Source organism: Macaca fascicularis, chromosome 6 (genome assembly GCF_037993035.2).
Source record: "Macaca fascicularis isolate 582-1 chromosome 6, T2T-MFA8v1.1".
In the NCBI taxonomy this organism is placed as follows: Eukaryota; Metazoa; Chordata; class Mammalia; order Primates; family Cercopithecidae; genus Macaca; species Macaca fascicularis.
In genome coordinates, this window is record NC_088380.1 from 11,766,706 (window position 1) to 11,785,925 (window position 19,220).

General features: G+C 41.0%; 1 protein-coding gene across 11 annotated transcripts in view; it reads right to left on the reverse strand.

Annotated features, from left to right (window-relative positions):
• Positions 1-19,220, reverse strand: part of CTNND2 (catenin delta 2) — a 931,128-nt gene that overhangs the window by 405,964 nt on the left and 505,944 nt on the right. For 9 of the 11 annotated variants that reach the window (XM_065546099.2, XM_045394725.3, XM_045394719.3 and 6 more), the window contains 2 exons: positions 14,076-14,248; positions 1,653-2,220 (listed from right to left, as the gene is read on the reverse strand). In XM_065546099.2, coding sequence (XP_065402171.1) covers positions 1,653-2,220; positions 14,076-14,248 — 741 coding nt within the window. Of the gene's footprint in view, positions 1-1,652; positions 2,221-14,075; positions 14,249-19,220 lie in introns of those variants that run through there. The other 2 variants (XM_073993154.1, XM_073993153.1) reach the window with 1 other exon arrangement.

Here is a 19,220-nt window from a genome sequence, read left to right on the forward strand (position 1 = left end):
ATTCACCCTCCCCTAACCTCTTCACAGGTATCTTCAGCCATGTGGTCACCCTCTCGATTGCTACTGAAATGATAGAGTAGAACATGCAAAAGTCTACACATATCACCTATGTGAGGAAGAACTGGAAGCTAAGACTCCTGATTTCTTTCATGAGATAAGTATAAGAAATGAAATGGCCTGTAGTAGGCCACCTGGACTCCTGGTGCCTCAGTCTGCTCTTCTCCGTGGTGGTGGGCATGGCTGAGAAGGGTGTCATGGAGTCCCATAAGAACTCTACCCATCTCCCATTTCTTGACATGATCTGGTAAATTATTTTACAGAATCATATACATGAAGTTTCAGTACATGTTCCCCCGCCTCCTTTTCTAAGCAGATCGCTACTCCTGAGTCCCTACAGCATTAAGATTTTGGTACTCACACTTGGTTGGCACTAATAATTGTCTACCTCAAAAATTCTATTTAAGAGAGAGAGGCAGTGAGTGAGAGAATATTTTCATTTCAGTAAATGTAGCTAGCACAATTTTGTGGGCAGCGGCACTCCAGCCTGAATCCTGTTAGGCCAGGCCAGTCCACACTGGCAATTAACTGTGCTGAATTAAAGAAGCCCTTGGCCACCTGCCTTGTGCATGCAACAAGTTCCTTTTTTTTTAATCCTATTTATCTTCACAGTCATCTATTTGTGTCAAGAAAGGAAGCATATGAGCACAGCATCTGTTACTAGAGTGACACAATTACCAAATACTTCTATAAGGGAAAAAAATTCACAATAAATCCGGGTTAGTTGTCAGGTGTTTCAGAAGACAAAACATTAGTCTTTCAATCATGGTGTCTTGTTTAAGCTGAGCATATGGTGCTAACAGCAGAGAGGCACCAGCTCAGCCTGGTCGCTGACGGGCATAACAACCACAGAAATGTCACCTCCTCTAAATTGGCAGAGGAAAGCAGGTTTGTCTCCCCCAACCCAGCCCCTCCCTCCCTGTAATAAAGCAGGTACAAATTCAAGGGACTGCATCATTGCTGACTTTGTCCCAAGTGTTAGGACCCAAGTATATCCAATGGCAGGTATGGGAGAGTCCGTTACTTTTCCCAATAACTAATTTAGCAAAGATGTAAATAAATTCAAGCCAAAACAAACGGGTAATAATTCAAGGCAATTCATTATTCGTTATTTCCCCACTACCATTGAAAACTATGTAAGCTGAACGTCTAATTTGGGAAAATCCCTTACTTTTTCCACAATGAAATGTAGACATGTAGAAAACTAAAGGTGACCCTGTCAATATTGCAAATGTTACTTGTTTTACTTTTTTCTGGATACCATCAACAGGTCTATGGAATGCTTTCCTAAATGTGTATTACTTTTATGATTTAGTCTTTAGATTGGGGCGAGGGCAGAGAGAGAAGAGAGGAGAGAAGAGAGTGAGACAGGTGTTAGAGATTGAGACACCACATTACTCCCCAAGAGAAGTCACTGACAAACTGTAGGCAAGATACCGACTTGTTCCAGGGAAGCCCTGGCGTTCTCTATCTCCTGTCACTACTGCAACCTGGCCGACAGCGCTCCCGGCTTCGCTTCTGCTCTAGCCGGCTGCTGCCTCCGCGCCCCCGCCACGCGCCCAGGTGAGCCGCGCCAGGTGGCAGCGAGCCTTTACCTGCCAGGCTGCCCGGCCTCTGGAGGGTGGCCGTGGCATACAGCTCCTGCGAGTGCTTGCTGTACTGCTCGGACGCGTGGACCAGGCGCTTGGTGGGCGACAGGGTGGCGTACGTGCCGATGGTGGAGCTCAGCTGGTGGATGGGCGAGGAGGAGATGGTGGACTGCACGGTGGGGGGCGAGGTCACGCGGATCGGGGACAGGCCGGCCGAGGACACGACGATGTTGATGGGCGAGCTGGTGCTGTAGGACTTGGCCAGGCGGCTGGGCGACTGCTTGGGCGAGGAGCCGCGCGGCGCGGCGTAGGTGGCGCCCTCGGGGGCCGAGCCGCCGCGCTGCAGCTTGGTGGGCGAGCCGCCCTGGGGCGCGGCCAGTGGGGAGCCCCCGCGCGGCGGCGCGGGCAGCGTGGAGCTGGAGTAGTAGAGCGCGGCGGCGGCGGCGGCGGTAGGCGGCGCGTCGGGCAGGTGGAAGGCGCTGCCCAGGCTGGGCGCAAACGGCTCCCGCGGCGGCGGCGGCGGCGGCGGCGCGGGCTCGGGCCCCGCCAGGTGGCCGGCGCGGCTGGTCGTGCCCTGTGCCCGGGAGAGGAGAGAACACGCGCACTTAGCGAGGGAGAAGCACACGGCCCACACGGCCCACCCGGCCCAGCCCGGCCCCGAGAGTAGGGGCACACCGGGGATGCCGCGGGTGCCCGGCGGCTCTGCGAGCCCAGCTGTGCTCAGGACTGGACGCGAACCTGCGCCCTAGACTCTCCTGGGGCGGATTTCTTGTCCTGACACTGGCACAGGCCAGCTGACTACTGGAGGGAAGCCACGTTTGACAAATGAGACCTGTGTTTGCTTACATGTCGATGTTATTTCGGGAATAGCAGAAGCATCGCATTTGTCACATAAAGATTTTTAAAGGCCCCCCGACAGGGCAATCATGATCTCCCTGGTCGCAATCACGATCTGTTAGTTTTAATGAGATATTCGGGCAGTAAATCTTTTCCCGTCCCCCCACTCCCCACCCTTGCCCCAGGTCATTTTATTGGATACACTTTCTACCTCCGAGATTGGCCGAGTTACAAACTTATCTGGAGAGCATCAAGAATAAACATACTTCTTACAGTTTATTCTGTTGCGATTGTCGCGTGGATTCTTCTTTTTGGACAACGAAAAGTTAAACGGAGGGAAAAATATTAAGTCAGAATGAATTTGCTTCGTCTTTTCAGCATTAAAAAATTTCTAGAGGAATTAGAGCAATTGGAAATGAGAACACTAAAAAAGCCTCCCTTTTCTAGATTTTAACACTGGGCGCCCAATCTTTCAGCATCTTTCTCTCTCTAGCTCCCTTTAAGAGCCCCCTGCAGCTGTGTCTTCAAATTGAAAGCCATTCGCCTCTCATTTATTTACAAGAACACAAAAGACAACAAGGGCTGGGGAGGAGCTGGAGAGACAGTTGGAGGGGAAAGCACTTTCCTTGAATCTTGTCCAGAGACAAATTTGCATTCGAATGAAAACACTACATTGTCAACCACTTCTGGGCAGGAGGTCTCAGATCTTCCAGGCTTTCCCGGGGGAGCAGAGGGGATTTTGAGAGCCTGCTGGTGTGAAAAGGGAATAGGATTGCACACAGGGTTGGAGAGAAGCTAGGAAGGAGGGTTTTGAAATGAGGGGTGGGAGGTGGGTGGGGAGGAAGACTCCAGAGAGATGGAGAGAAGGGAGGAAGAGAAGATTGAACAGATGCTAGCCATTAAAAGTTTCAATTATGCCTCTCTACCCATTTTGGAATGGCAATTGGCAAATAATAGACTGGGCACTTTTGGTGCACATACACAGGCATTCGAAATTTCATCTGGGATGTCAAGTTCATATGCAGATCTGAGGGAGTTAATTGAGCAACATCAAAATTCTCTATTAGGAGTAGCCTGGCATAGGAGGTAGATAAACACTTTGGTGAGAGACATTCTCTATGCAGAGTGTGTGTATGTGTATGCATATGTATTTATGCACCGTGCATATATTTTAAATATTCTCATACACACATGCAATCCATAAAGCAATTATTTTAACTTTAAGAGTGAAAGTAAAATGTAAGTTTCATGAGTTTATTCAATGATGTGTCCCCAGCAACTAGAATAGGGCCTGATTCCTAGCAGAGACTCCAGGAATATTTGTGGAATGGTTCCTCAAGTTAGTCTCAAGGCTGTGAAGATCTTACATGTGGAGGATGGGGGACAAACACTACAGATGTGGGTGTGCTTACTCTGAACCCCAGAGAAATAGTCCAGCTTCATCCAGAGTCATCCAGGGGGTGGCTGTGATGCAATTTTGCTTCTCTCCCAGTGGCAGCTCTGAGCATGAAACATGTATTAAATAGATTGGGTTTCTCAAATCTAGCTGTATATTATAATCTCCAGGGGAGCTTTAAAAAAAACCTCAATACTCATGACTTATCATTGCCATTTAATTCAGTATCCCTGAAGGTGAGACCCATAGGTCAGGTTTTTTGGGAAGCTCAGCAGGTGATTTCACTGTGCAACCAAGTATGAGTCCCAGGTCCCCCCTAGAGCAGTGGTTTTCAAAGGGAGGTCCCTGTTCCCGCAGCTGCAGCATCATTGTGGATGGTCTTTTCAGCATTAACAAACAAAATTCTAGAGGAAACCCCATCGTAAACTGAACAAACTCTGGGGCAGGGGCCAAAGGATCTGGGTTCTAACCAGTACTCCGGGTGATGATGGTGCTGGTCAAAGTTTGCCAATGCTGCTCCCGAAGACACTTGGATTTGGAGGGTGAGGAGTGGGCCCCAGAGTCTGCATTTCTAACAGTCTCCCAGAGCAGACAGATGCTGCTGCTTTGAGAACTACCACTAAGCTGCAGACATTTTTGTTCTGAAGCTCTACCGGGGTTCCCTATCAACTGGGGCCTGAGCAACACTCAGCCATGCAGAACACAGCTGGCAAGTGATGGAAAAGCGTCCGACAAAAATTTCTGAAATCCCTTCCCACAGGAACACAATGAGAAGAAAGAACCCTTTCTCTAAGGTTTCAGGAGCACTCCCTGCTCCCTGTTTACAACAAAACAAAAACTTGTTGTTATATCTCGGATATGTAACGTTAATAAAACAACCTTAGAGTACACCAATGATACCATTACCAAATAGCATAATTTTAAAGAAATACTAACTAAAGCATACCAATGTAAATGAGAATATTAAGTCAGGATTCATTCTAATATCTAAATATTAGAGCAACACGTATCCTGTGAAAACCTTAATAATTTTTACAAATATTTTATTTTTCTTGTAATCTGTCAAAACATCTAGTCTCAGGAGTACTAAGTGCTGAATACGACTGTCTCCTATGTTTTCTGAAATGGACCCCAAATCTGTAGAAGCCTTGAGAACCGCCACATGAGCTGCAGACATTTTGAAAAGCTATAGCAACCAATTTGAAAGTCTTTTAGATATTATAGGATCTTGATAAAATTGTGCTAACAATTTTGGCATGAATAAAGGAGAACTATAAACAATAAAATTTTATATACTGTTTAACATAGTAAGTGGTGTTGTCCACTATGTACTAAAATGCAATTCCAAAAAAGCCTCCCGAATCCATTTGTGTAAGAAGCCATCGTCAATTAGAGCGCCTTCTCAGGAGCATCAGCTACACTGGTTGAGTTAGCAGCAGTGCTTTCTACAATGTAGAGAATGTTCCCAATCTGTACTGCTCAATATGGCACCGCTGAACACACCGGCCGACTGACAGCTTGAAATGTGGCTAATCAGCTGAGGAACTTTAGTACACACTTAACTTTAATTAAGTTAAACATACACAAATGACTAGTGGCCACCTTCTTGGACAGCACAGTTGTCTAAGGCCCTCTGCAGTTTACAATAAATAATCCAGAGGTGCTATACTCCATTCCAATGGCTTTTAGAGTAATAAATGCCTAAGAACTAGTCTTTGGCTAAACAGAGGAATTTGTTTTGTAGCATCATTTAAATAAAAACAAAATTTAGGGGAGCCTCTTTTCACCCTTGTGCTTATGTTTTCTTTCATTACCGAATTTGATTTAGTAACTCTTTGTCAGTTAAGGATACCTGAGGCTGTCATTCAAGCCTGTTGTACAATCATAGGATAGTTTATTACTACCCATCGTTGCATTAGAAATAATCGAAACACATTTCAACACATATAGAATTATATTCTTTGTCACTCACTAGTGTCACGAAAGTTCAATTCTACCATAAAAGTATGTTAGCACTATAAAGCTGCAAATCTGATTTAAAAGTTAGAATTCAAATAAAGTTTCATTTTCCTTTTTTAAACTAAAAACACACTGCTTCTTTGGGGATATTTGGAAATGTGTGTACATGCAAAGACAGTTGAAATAATTTTTTATTGATGTGTGACTCTGAAAATAAAAATAATGATATAACAAATTTAGATATACTTGCAACAGATTGGACCCCATCCTTGGTCACACAATCTAGGCTGTTGGCAGAGACAATTCTTGACTCTGTCTTCATTCTCAGCTCTTTGGATCAGTCTCAGACTGGTGGGCAACTTTATTTATCTTTCCCACTCCTTCAAAATGAGGAACCCATTTATGAGAAATGGACAAGGAAGCAGGATGTTCACAAACAACCCCATCAAGGAGATGTTCTGATTAAACAGTTTCTGATAGGCAGAGTGTGGTGTACATTAAGTGTAGTTCAGTTCTTGTTTCCCTTATGGGAAATTTTTCAAGAAAAATATGGAACATTAACTCATCAAAGCTATTACAAACTATTTTATCTGTATACATATGTTTAAGATGGGTCAGATTTAGGATATATTCGGGGTCACAATTTTTACATTACATGGTGTGTGTGTGTGTGTGTGTGTGTGTGTGTGTGTACTTAGTGGTATATTGAGGCCTCTTGTGTAATTGTAGATGCATTTATACCTATTTTATAGAACTGTTTAAGGGGAGGATGTATTTACAAAGTACAGTAGAAAAAATATTGAAATGGGAAGTTAGGGAATATGTACATTATTCCAACAGCCATTAATTAACAGTACTCAAGTTTGATGTATTCATTTACTCACTGACTCAATAAACCATTAACAAGAGCCTACTACAGTCTGGGCATCCCTACTCTGAAAATCCAAAATCTGAAATCCAAAAATCCCAAACATTTTGAGCACTGACATGAATGTCACAGTAGAAAATTCTACACCTGACACCTTTGCTTCCTGATGGTTTAATGTATATAAACTTTGTTTCACGTACAATATTATTTAAAATGTCATATAAATTAACCTTCAGGCTATGAGTTACGTATGAAATACAAATGAATTTCGTCTTTAGACTTGGGGGGTCCCATCCCCAAGATATCTCATTACGGATATTCAAGTATTCTAAAATCGCCCCCCAAATATCTGAAATCCAAAACACTTCTGATCCCCTGCATTTCAAACAAGGGGAAATGCAGGGGACCTGCATGGTATAGACCTGTCTATACCATGTTCAAATGAGGAGTTTATTTTTGAAGAGCTCTCAACAATTCCCTTATATGGAGTATTTTTACTTTGATGTTATTTTGGAGATCTATCGATGACGTATTTTTGTTGTACAGCATACTGTCTGGCTCACAATGAAGACACTGCTCTTTGGGGGAGTAGGAGCCCCTGAGAATATGGCACTTTTCAACCAGAAAGTGGCACTGGTCTTAGTGCCAAGGACATTTGCTTCCAGATTCTTTCACGCTGAATCTTCTACGGAGGGAGTCGGAATGGCAGAGGAGTCATAAGGGGACAATTCTCAGAACTTGAAAATTTATTCAGTTCTCATTCTCTGGGGATCTGGTAGTGCAAACAAAACAAAACAAATCCCCCCAATGCTTATATCCAGTTAACAAGAGACTTGACAGCCTGTAATCTCTAAGGAATCTTGACTTCCAATCATGAGTAAGCCCTGTCACTAAGCAAAAGCACATTTTATAAAGCAGGCCCATGATTTATAAGCAGTCCTGTGAAGATGCATTTAGACCTGCCAAGTTTTCTTAAATTGTCAGCAAGGCCCCCAGTTCTGGGACAGGAGGCATATTTGCCCAGGATGCTGGGCAGCCGAGCCGACAGTGTCAGGAATGGAGAACTGGAGCCCTTGTTTTGTGGCTTCCCTGAGTCCAGCTTTACGGGATCAGCAGTCTGCTCCCCCATTCACTGTATTCATCCCTTTCTGTTTTCCTGGGATTACAATCAGACTGGCAAACCTAGTTGCTAATGATGTCTTCCTTTTCCAGATAATATTGGCTGGTGGCACCTAAGGTCATCGCAGGGAGCAGTGTGCCCAGGCAAGCACAGGGTTATGACAGGTGCAGCTGGGGAGCACATTCAGAGGAAGGCACAGGCCACAGGGCCAGGGCCACAGAGGAGTCAAAACACAAATGTGGCCATGGACTGGGATGTGGGAGGAAGACACTGGAGCTTGTGTGTGAGGAAGATGTCTCAATGCAGAGTGGTTTAAGTTGTGACAGGGCCATGAGAAAGTAAAAGCAATGACAAAGTGTAATCCTTCAGTGAGTTAAGAAAGGCAGGATCAATCCTGCATAATAAAAAACAGGGCATGGCTTAAAGATGACATCTTCAAAGAAGTCTGTTTCTACTGAAAGCACTCTGGTAAGGTAACTTAATCACACCAGCTCTGTGCTGCTGATTAACAGTTTTCAGAAATTGTTGCACTTTCCTAGTGTAAGTTTGTCTAGAGCTTTGGGCTTGCGCACAAAGACAGACAAGGCGATTTACTTTCACAACTTTGAAACATGAAGAAATCACCAACTCCAAAATGCAAACAATCATATTTAGGACTATATGAAATGTTCCTATAATACAGCGCAGGTAAAACAAATCTACCTCCCCAAATAAGTTGTGTGCCTTGAACTTACTCCCTGGGATGTAATGAATTTGCCTGAGCACGTGCACCATTGCTCAAACAATGCTGACAAGTTTTCTTTTCAAATCATCTTCCAAAGGAATGGCATTCTTTAATTCCAAAGGAAGAAAACTCTGGTACTGTGAGAAAAGTTTGATTTTGGCAATAACTAAATAAAATCATCCAGGGCCTTGTGTGATGATTCTCTTGAGGGGCGCTGGTTTTGGTAAAAGCTAGTGTGTAACATAAGAGAAGAGACAGCGTCTATGCACAGTTTATACACCTTCCCCGAAGTCATCACCACTGGCATCATTACTGTTGGTGAGGAAAGAAGGGCTGGGTTTACCTGGTGGTGATATCCCACTGACACTGAAAGGTGGTGTCCACGACAAACTGAACTTAAGTAACTAAAAACCCAAGGTTCTTGGAAGAAATTCCTTTCCTCAGACGGGAACATCCCAATCCAAAAGACCATAAAAGCAACTATCTCCCCGGAAACAATAATAGAAACCACCCTCACTGCTTTCTTTCTGCCCAAGGGTCCCAAAATTATGGAGGATGGGGAGGGAACGAACAAGAGAGAAAGGGAGAGAGAGAAATTTTGCAAATTATTTTGTCTTGGCCAGTGCAGTTAGAAGGCGGTGGCCATGGATTCGTTTTCCCCAGGTCTCTAAGTCACAAGTGCAAACATGGTGACGTAGGTTTTTGCATCCTTGAGTACTGATTTTTCCTTCCCTTTGACCTCCCTTTAATGAAAGTTGATTAGGATCATTATCAGTAAATGTTCTGAAAAGTATTTCATGTGGCCATTTCTGTGGTCTACCAGTGGAGAGAAAATAGAAAAGAAATAAACAATGACTTAAGTATCTTATAAATTTATCTTAAAGAATACATAAGGAGAGATTTCTTGATGGAAACTCTTTCTTAAAACCTACATGAGCACTGGCAAAAACATACTACACAGAACTGTGTTTCAGCAAGAGGCTCATTTAATATAACTGCGATAGCCCAAATATTTGCTCAGAAGAGAAAATGTTACAGCAAAACACATATACACCCTCCCTGCCATAAGAAATGTTTCCATTATTGAAACCAAACTAAATATACTTATCCTCAAAGAGAAAATGGAGAGAAAAGATTTGAAAGCAAAGCAAGGAATAGGGATGCACAACAGAGAGTCATCCTAAAACTATCTTAAAAACAAATATTCCGCCACTTTCCTGCAAATATGTCAAGGAAAATATGTGAAACAATATGAATTCTCTTCTAAATGTTGCATAATGTATACATCTACGTTAAAAATATCTCAGCAATTTTTGTGTTTTCCAAATTTATTGGTAACTTTTCTCTGCAGGTTTTACCTAACAACAACTTATTTCATAATTAAGCAGATGGGAATGAAATTGTACTAGCTGTCTTTACCACCCTCTTTATTCAACACTCAAGACAGAGGTGCTTAAAGGAAACTTGCTCCTCCTTCAACTTCCCCATCCCCTCGGCCTTCACATCCACCTGCATGAGTGTGTACCAATAAGCAATGTTCCAAACACAATGAACCCATTTCCTTCTGAAAGAAGTGAGCAGATGTTGTATTTATGATTATGATATAGCATTAATGAGGACTTTTAAGACATAAAAGTCAGCACAACATTAAATAGATAAGCCAGATCAAAAAGAAATGGAAATTTTGTTTCTCAAAAAGGGTATTGCTTTTCTAGAACACCTGCCACTGTTCAGTTTTACTTTAGAGATCTATCATTCAATTCTTAATTTCTTACAGCAAGCAGGTCATTTCCCTAAGGTTGTGGTTGTGTACATTGTTCAGTTCTATTGGAGAATATGCAAAGATTTTGAAATTTTTAGGCTTGTGTACTCCTTTGTCAGTGCTCTGTCTACAGATATATATTTTTATATTTCTTGTATAGTTTTTTTGTTTGAGGGACAAAATGCTTGGCGAAACTGTTTTATGTGTGGACATGGGGCAAAACTAACATGTTTAGAGTTGGTTTTTGGCTCCTTTTTGCCAGAAGTTTTGTATTTAGCATTTGATATAATCCAATGGAAATTTTATGGGAGTGGAAGAAGGAAGAACCTGGAGGATAGCCAACTCTTTATCTTCTACCCACCCACAAACCTGCACAGAATAATTACAAAACAACAGGCTGGTGCTGGCAGAACCTGATGGATATCTGGTGAACCTTGGGTCAACTGTGAGGGATATGAAGGCAAGTCTTGCAACATTCTCACTCTTGCAGCAGGGCAGTCTAATAGGAAGAAACAGACTTAAATGCAACTAACTATAGGATATCACTTATTATATGACAGAGTAATGTTTTTAACACATAAGGTAGATCATGCTGTTCCTCTGCTTGAAATTCTCTACTGGTTCCTGACTTCACTCCTGGTAACAAATGGAATCCTACCAATGACTGTGGGGTTTCCCATCACCTCACAACTCCTGCAGCCCACTGTAGCCACCCTGGCATACTTGCTGCCCTGTCAGCATGCCAGGCTGCCCCATCCCGGGGCCACTGCATTTGCTGTGCAGAGGGGGCCACATAGCTTCCTTCCTCTTCTCCATGTCTTTGCCCAAACGTCTCCTCGAGGTCCCTATCATGCTGCACTCCCCCATGCACTTTGGATCTTGCTGACCCTAGTCTGTATCCATTTCCTTCCCATAGAAACCACCACTTTCGAATGTACTGTGCAATTTACTTATTTGCTGGGCTGATTTTCTGAGTCTCCATCCCTGCTGCTAGAATAGAAGTTCCTTGAGGACTGGGATCGTGTCTACTTTCTTTACTTCTCCATCCCATGCACATAGACTTATGGCATCAATTGGCACATGATAAACGTCTTGAACGCATCAAAGAATAACCTGGAAACACAAAGGTGAAGGTTGACTTCGAAGAAGAAGGGGTCTGTGGAGGGGTGACCTACACAACTTGTTTAGAGGCTCGGGCAGGAGCTTGCAGCATAGCTGAGCAGAGTGCTGGCAGTGGGGAAAGGATATCTATAAGTTAGCTCAGGTCACTTTCTAGAATGGCCTTGAAGTCCCAATGGGAAGGGTAGTCCACTCTCTCTCCTGTGGACCAGCTCCATGAATCATCCAAAGTCTCAGAAGAATGATGTTAAAGAATTTTAGCTGGAGTGATGTCAGAGAACAAATATTTTATGGCAATATGGGTGGCTTACAGCTTGACTTTTGGGTTGATGAGCTGGGGCAATGCAGGTTACACACATATCATCAGGGCCTGTTGTAGATCCTGGTGATGATCACTGAATAAGCATTTATTATGCTGAATAGAGATTTTTAAATACTGAATTAGAATCTTTGAGCATGTATAATACTCCTTTGAAATTACATTTAAATTTATGAACCAGATAAAAAGATCATTGCTTTGCTTTAGAATTACATAGTTTTTTAGACAAAAAAATAGAATATTTTTGTTTTGACTGATTATTGACCATACTCACTTGGCCTGACATCTGTTAGCCATAGTTTGAATTATATTAAGCCTTGTAGCAATTTATTGTTACAGGATATTGTAAAAATTAACCTAGGCTTGAAGGAGTAAGATTTAACACTGATCAGAATTTTGAAAAGAAAACTATCGCACCACTCAAATACAGGGATCTGAACAATAGTGTCATTATTGGAATGGAATGTGGCCTCCCTTCTCTCAGGGCTATAACACTAAAAGCAGAGTGAAAACGCTGGCTTATTTGTTGAACGTTTCTCTGACATTACATTGAAGTCACAGGCACTACAGAATATTCAATAGGCATGTCTTTCATACTTCAGCACACAGCTAAAGTAAATTATAGTAGCAATATCTACCACTGAGCTAAATAAATGAGATATTCCACAATGGTTTCCCTTCTGTTAGTGGAGTGAATTAGAACATTTCAACTCCTGGTTTGATTATTCAGACTTGTGCATTCTACCCACTGCCACGGAAGTGAGTCTACTAGTAACATTTGCCTCATACTTAAGTTATATCTTTGAACATTTACATTTATCGATGTCTTCAAACCATAACTCTGATGACTTCAGATACAGAGCTTTGATGTCTTTATGACTTAGTAACCTTTTCTGATTAAACTTTAAAGCAACTTTGAATGTGGGTGGAGGGACAGGCCCTTTATCTCAGTGGAATGTTTTATCAGTTCCTCTCACCCACATTCCTATCATTCAGCAGTGTGAGAAGGTAAAACTTACAAAGCCACTGATGAAGAAGGATGTTTCTTGAAGAAGGTAATCATATTTTAAAAATTGTTTCTGGCACAATAATTTAACGTTAGTAGTGGTAATCCAAATAAACTTTCAGCTCCTGCTTCAATAATGTGAATGTCACATAAATGAGCACGTAGTAATGCCTGCACCAGGCTGTTAACCCTCTTTGCCTCTCACCTCTGCATTCATTTCTTGAAGCCATGTGGCCTGCCAGGTGCTTTTGATACAAAGATGAAAAAAGTCCTGTCCTCAAGTAGCTTTCAGTTTAGTTAGTGAAATGCACAGATGGATAACATCAATAAATTGGTAAAAGAGATGGGTTTAGGGGTCACAGAGCCAGTGGTGCATAATGAGCATTTCAGAGGAAGGGTTCCTAGAAGAGACAGTGCCCAATAAATGCAAAAGGGCTGAAACTAACTTTGTCAGCTGAAAACGGTGTGGGGCTTTCAGTTCTTCAGAAGCAAAAGCACAGAAGTTAAAAGAGCTTATGTTGTTGAAAATAAGCTTAAAACAAGATAGCCTTCCAATAAATCAACTCTGGTGGGATGATCAAAATTATACTCTGGTGGGTATCTCAAAATTTTAAAAACTAAAATATTAGCATGCTCTCTCTCCTCTCTTCTATATAACACCATTTACATCTTTCTTGAAAAAAAATTATTTCCAGATAGGTAGCGGCTTCTTTTTACCAAGAGTTGGTTTTAACTGCAGCTAATGTATTTGTGCAGTGAAACTGTAAGATCAAGCACATGCCTTAAAGAAACAATTGAGAGCACATTTAAAAATCCGACTTCACAAAATGTAGCTATGCCTAAACTCATCACAATTATTTTCCAAACAGTTCTGTTTACCTGATTACACATTTATAGTATATTTCTTTATATTTATATCAAAAACCCAAAGAGGAATCCCATGCTTTTTTTTAGGAGACACAATACTCTATTTTTTTCCGAGTACACTCACAAACTCAGAATGTGTATCAATTGATATCACATATAGACATAGAGGGACTAACTAGATGGACACTGACATAGTCACACAGGGAAACACATATAAGACAGGTACAGCTGAACAACACATAGATATTTCTAAAGAAAATGTTTGTAACTTAGCATTACTCTATAATTGTACTTTATTATTTCTTTCCTTCATTCACAGCACCAAAGGGCATTTCCCTCAAGTTGAGGAACACACAGACAAAAAGGCAGGCTGGGCCTCCACATCCACTGCATGCCCGTTCCCCACCTGTCCCCTTGGAGTCCACTGACACCAAACAGCACCGGGTACCTACCTGGCTGAAGCTCTGGCCCGCAGCTCGGGCTTGTGTGCCTCGGGCCGGGAGCTGTGAAGGGGTGCTTTCCCCCAGGGCCAGGGTCTGGTTGCTATGGTAGCTGGCCGGATACTGGAAAGACCCTTCAGGTTTGGAATTGAGCTGAAGTGCACTCTGGGAGAGCAGGCTGGGCCCTGCATTGAAAGTCATTTAGAACAGTCAGTGACAGTCTCAGTGAAGCAGAAATGACATGTATTATTTATTGAGAGTAGCCTAGAATTATCACATGCACATGATTCCAGCCATCCACGCTTAAAATTCTGAGAACTAAAATGACCATATAATTTGACTCCAGCTCTCAAATGAGATTTTTTTTTTTTTTTTTTTTTTTTTTTTTTTTTTTTTTGGTGGTGGTTTAAAAGTTCTCAAAGGAGTAGATTTTTCAAATGATCTCATCCTGACCTACATAGAGACATTTCTTATGAGACAAATCAGTTAATCAAGTAGTTATTTTGGGATCAGACAATATCATGAAATAATGTAAAACTCTACTTTTCGGTACCTGTTAATTTCGCTGATATAATTATATCTCCTACTTAATGATTGAGATGCTAAAACACTCGAAACCTTCCAATCACTGACAAATTCTATTGTATAAATAGTGATATAATACCTCAGTGCCTGAAGGGTAGACAGTGTTTAAAATATTAATAGCTCTTTGTACAATGTGGAATTCACCGTCGCCTCACATAATCCCTGATGATTGGTTACCTTTACCATCACAGCAGTGCACAGTAGGAGAACAAAGAGAACATACAGTGTCCAAATTCGTGCCACAAATATAGCTGATATTACAAGGGATGAAGAATCAGTTTCTGGTCTTATTTAATTAAACATTGCATATGAAATTGTGTTTTGTTTTCTTATATTCTATTTGGATGAGATCCTTGCATTTTCCCATTTTCTTTTCAGCAAATTTTCTTTGAACAAATTTAACACTCTCTTTGGGGATCAAATAACTATGGAGGAGAGTAAATGTGCTTGCTGTTTTCTATTGTGTGTGTTTGAGAGTGGCTGGGGTAAGAAGAGTGTATTAGTGGCAAAAACTTGGCAAAACAAGTTTTCTCCTGTTTCTTTGCACCATAGTACAAAGTCACATATTCGAATGTAATAATACACATCTAGACTATAGCATAACCATTAAATCATTCTTGATCCCCCTCTTTGGCTGTTTTAGACAATAGTATCACTTCTGATAAGTATGAGCAGATTACAAGTTCCTTATTTTTTTCTTTTTAAGAATGGAACATGACTTTATATTTTGAGTGAGACATGATGTGGATCACCTTTCATAAAAATAATGCATCCTCTTTTAAATAACATTGGTTCATAAAATCTTTGGCACTTAAAGCCTTCCCAATCCCTCTGATTTTCTGACAGAACTTTGAAACAACATCAAGATATTTTTTCATCAGCATTTGAAACAACATGAAGATAAAATTTCATCAATATTTTATAATGAATAATGCTAATTAACTAGTACAGTTATTTTGGAATCTATGCAGTTTCTGGAAAAAAGGTAAGCAAGAAAATAAAAGTGTTTTCATCCACCCACAACTTCATCATGAAGAGTATAACAAAAGTACAATTGCAATCCTTTTACTTTTACTTTAAGAAAACCAGTCCTGAGAAAACAGTATGTACCAGATGGTAACATTTCCAATAGCCTGGAAAAAAAATCATTTATTCCATCCTAATGGTATTAAATCACTGAATATAAGGAAGTCTCTGAGGGGAGATGCATTTAGAGTTTGATTCTGGGTGCCAGTAACATATGGTCCCCATCACTGCTATGGAAGCTGCCAGGCCCAGCGGAGTCAAAGAATAATGTCTGAGGTCCAAGTGACAGGCAGGCTGAGATATGGGAGAGCCTCTGGAGGCCGGGCAAGTGGAGACTAACCGTAAAGCGGAGGAGAAGGAGGTGGGCACTGGGAAGGCAGTGACAACTGTGGCTAAGGGCTTTACCCTTGGTCCCTCCGAAGGTCACATCTTAATGGTGGGAGTGAGCTATGGTGGAAAAGCAAAGGCCCTTTCAGCTGGGTGGTCACCATTCTATCTGACAATGGGGGGCTGCCCGCTGAGCCTTTCTTGGCTGTTTCTTTTTTGTACAGTCTACCTGGGCATAATGGTTTGCACTGGCTATACTCTCCTCCCCCTTGAGATAGTAATGCATCCTAAAGTTAAAAGAAGGTTACAGCAGATACGACAGCGCACAGACCTTTGGAAATATTAAAAGAATGAAGTAAATAAAATAAACACATAAACAAAATATTTAATTTCATGGAAGTAGTTTAGCATTATCTTAAAACAGATAGTTGCATTCCTTATTATTTGTCCTTCAAAGAAAATGCGGGAATTGCTCTTACGAACTTTTTTGAATATGTAGTTAGCAAGTTAGATAACTTTGTATATTCTGAATAGACTCATACAATTATCTCCAGAAACCTACAAACGCTGTCTATACAGGATCTTCTAATGACAATGTAAAGTCCCTTTTCAAAAGAATTTCAATTAAAAATATGGTTTACTTGCTCCCAGAATATATATGATAGAATAATGAAATCTATTCATCTTTTATAGAATCAGTTGTGTATTTGATCAGTACTCAATGAAAACTAACCAGGATTTTCTATCTCATTACTGTATTCATACATCTCAAGCACTGAAACCTAGATGTACTCTGACAAAAGTAATTGCAACAATGAGCAATGTATCAGAATATTACAACACTGACATATCACCTGGCAAGGACAGAACAGTCAAGACAATAGCCAAGACTGTGTACGCATTTAGAATGATGTTTTTCCACTGCTCACTAGGTTTTAAGTCAGTCTCATTTATTCATTCCAATTTTGGAGAGCACAGACATATGAATATACGAAACTGGTGAAAATTTTAGGACAATTCTTAATTACTTTATAATGAAAGTACAATTTAAATGTAACTAACTTTCGATTAGCTTTATTAATATTACTGTGCAATGAGGTAGAAAATACAAATTTGCTGAGGATTTAAAAAGCACTTATAGTTTTGGGCTTCAAATTATGACTTTTTTTTCTCTGGAACTTTTGACTTTATATCAAGCCTTGCTTGGGCTAGAGGTAAAATGAGGCTGTGGTCCTGAACCTATGGAATCTATGACCTGAAGGACACAGGTAATATGGAAAGAAATGGTAGAGGAAGAGAAAGAAGCTGGGCCCTAACATTTCACCCAGGGAAATTGCATCTTTAATGCAATACATTAAATTGCATGCTTTAGCAGAACATCTGCTTCAAAAATTGCATCTTTAATGCAATGATTTCCAGAAGACATATGAACGGTGGGCGGCAGTGGATCATCATGTCCTTCTTGGCCACAGAGAGTGGAAGCCATGCTCCCGTTTGCCTTCAAGACACTGACCTGAGGGGTCACAGTGGCTTCTTTGACCATTCTGACCCTTCTCCGTGATGGAACAGTCCTCAGAACTGAGCCCAAGGGTTTTCCCAAAATGAATCACCCCGTGAGCCAGAAAGAGAAGGTGAAACCATTTCCTGATAAACTGATAATGCTTAAGACAGTTTTCTGTCTTTGTTCTGAACAAAATCCACTAGTCTTAACTGGATAGAGAGAAGAAATTCCAAGGGAACTACAAAGTTGATCCCATTAACTCTAAGAAGATATATGAAGCAAGGATATTTAGTGTAACACCAATGTCTCAATATGTTTTCACATGTATGAATTGGTTAGAGACTACACAGCAACTTGTGGAAAAAAAAAAAACTGCATGATCTTCATTTTTGTCCTAGAAGTACAAGCAGAGGCAGAGAGAGGTTAAATTGTTAGCCAGCGTCACCCATATGGTAACATGAAGAGGCTTGGATCTTTATTTTCTGTCTCCAAGTCCAAAAGTTGCTGTTGTTTAACATCAAAGCACTGTTTCTTTAAGTCATATATACATATCAGCAGTTTAAGGTTGAAAAAGTCCTGTGTAAACAGAAATCCACTTGTTTCCAGGAGAAAGCTTCATGCCTCAGATTTTGTTGCTTCGCCAGTGAATTGCTGCTTACAGATTCCAGGTGCTGGCTACAGGAAACTCGCTGTCCACTACTTGTGGGACAAAATCAATCTCAGAAGATATAGAGGTTGAAATGTTACTTTTCTGCATTAAAAACTCAGACCCACTTACAGGTCATATCAACACAGACATATATAACACAGACACAATATGGCCAGCTTCTTCTGATCAGATTAACTGAGTATTTTAGAGTTTCCATGATTATGTGCACTTGTTCTGTTTGCATAGTGTTAAAGAGACTTTATGTGGAATTGCTAATATTGGCCTGCTTTAGCTGAACATCTGCTTCAGAATACAGTAGACCTTCAATTAAAGAATATACTTTGTAATAATACAGAAGAGGCCAGAGGTCTACAATGTGGCATTCCCGAGTTATTCTATAAGTCACAACCACACTAATGGAGTATGTGAATGTGTGTTGAAAAAATTCCAGGACTGGACGTCCACAGACCTGGGCCCTAGCCCATCTTAATATTTATTTGACCACAGATGATGATGACAAAGATGATGATGACAGTGACAGTAATGACCAGTTAACCTTTTTTGAGTATTTAGGAAGCTCCAAGGACTGTCCCATTGAATTTTAATGACATCTAAACAAGGAAGGTACAACCATTCCTACTGATGTCGAGGGAACTGAGGGATCCATTAACTGAGCCCTCACAGTTACTGGTGGGCCTGGGGTTAAAACAAAATAGCAGATTGGGTTCAGAATGTGTGTTCTTAAACACACTTCAGGATTCTGTCACGACAAATTTTAATCTTTCCAAATTTGAACACCTAAGCAGATAATGGATGTGCAAGTGCTTGGAAAAATTTTAACTGCTATACAAATATCAGTTATTCTTATCTGATTATCTAATTGCATAGCCACATGATCTGATAATAATAAAACCTTCCATGGGATTTTTTTGGTCTTGAAAATCTTATTGCAGGACTGTCCCACACATCATTTATGTTTTCTTTCAACAACCTGCAAGCTTTCATCTTACAAACAAGACATACATGGCACAGTTCATTAAAATGGCCTGTATGCAATAAAACAGCAACA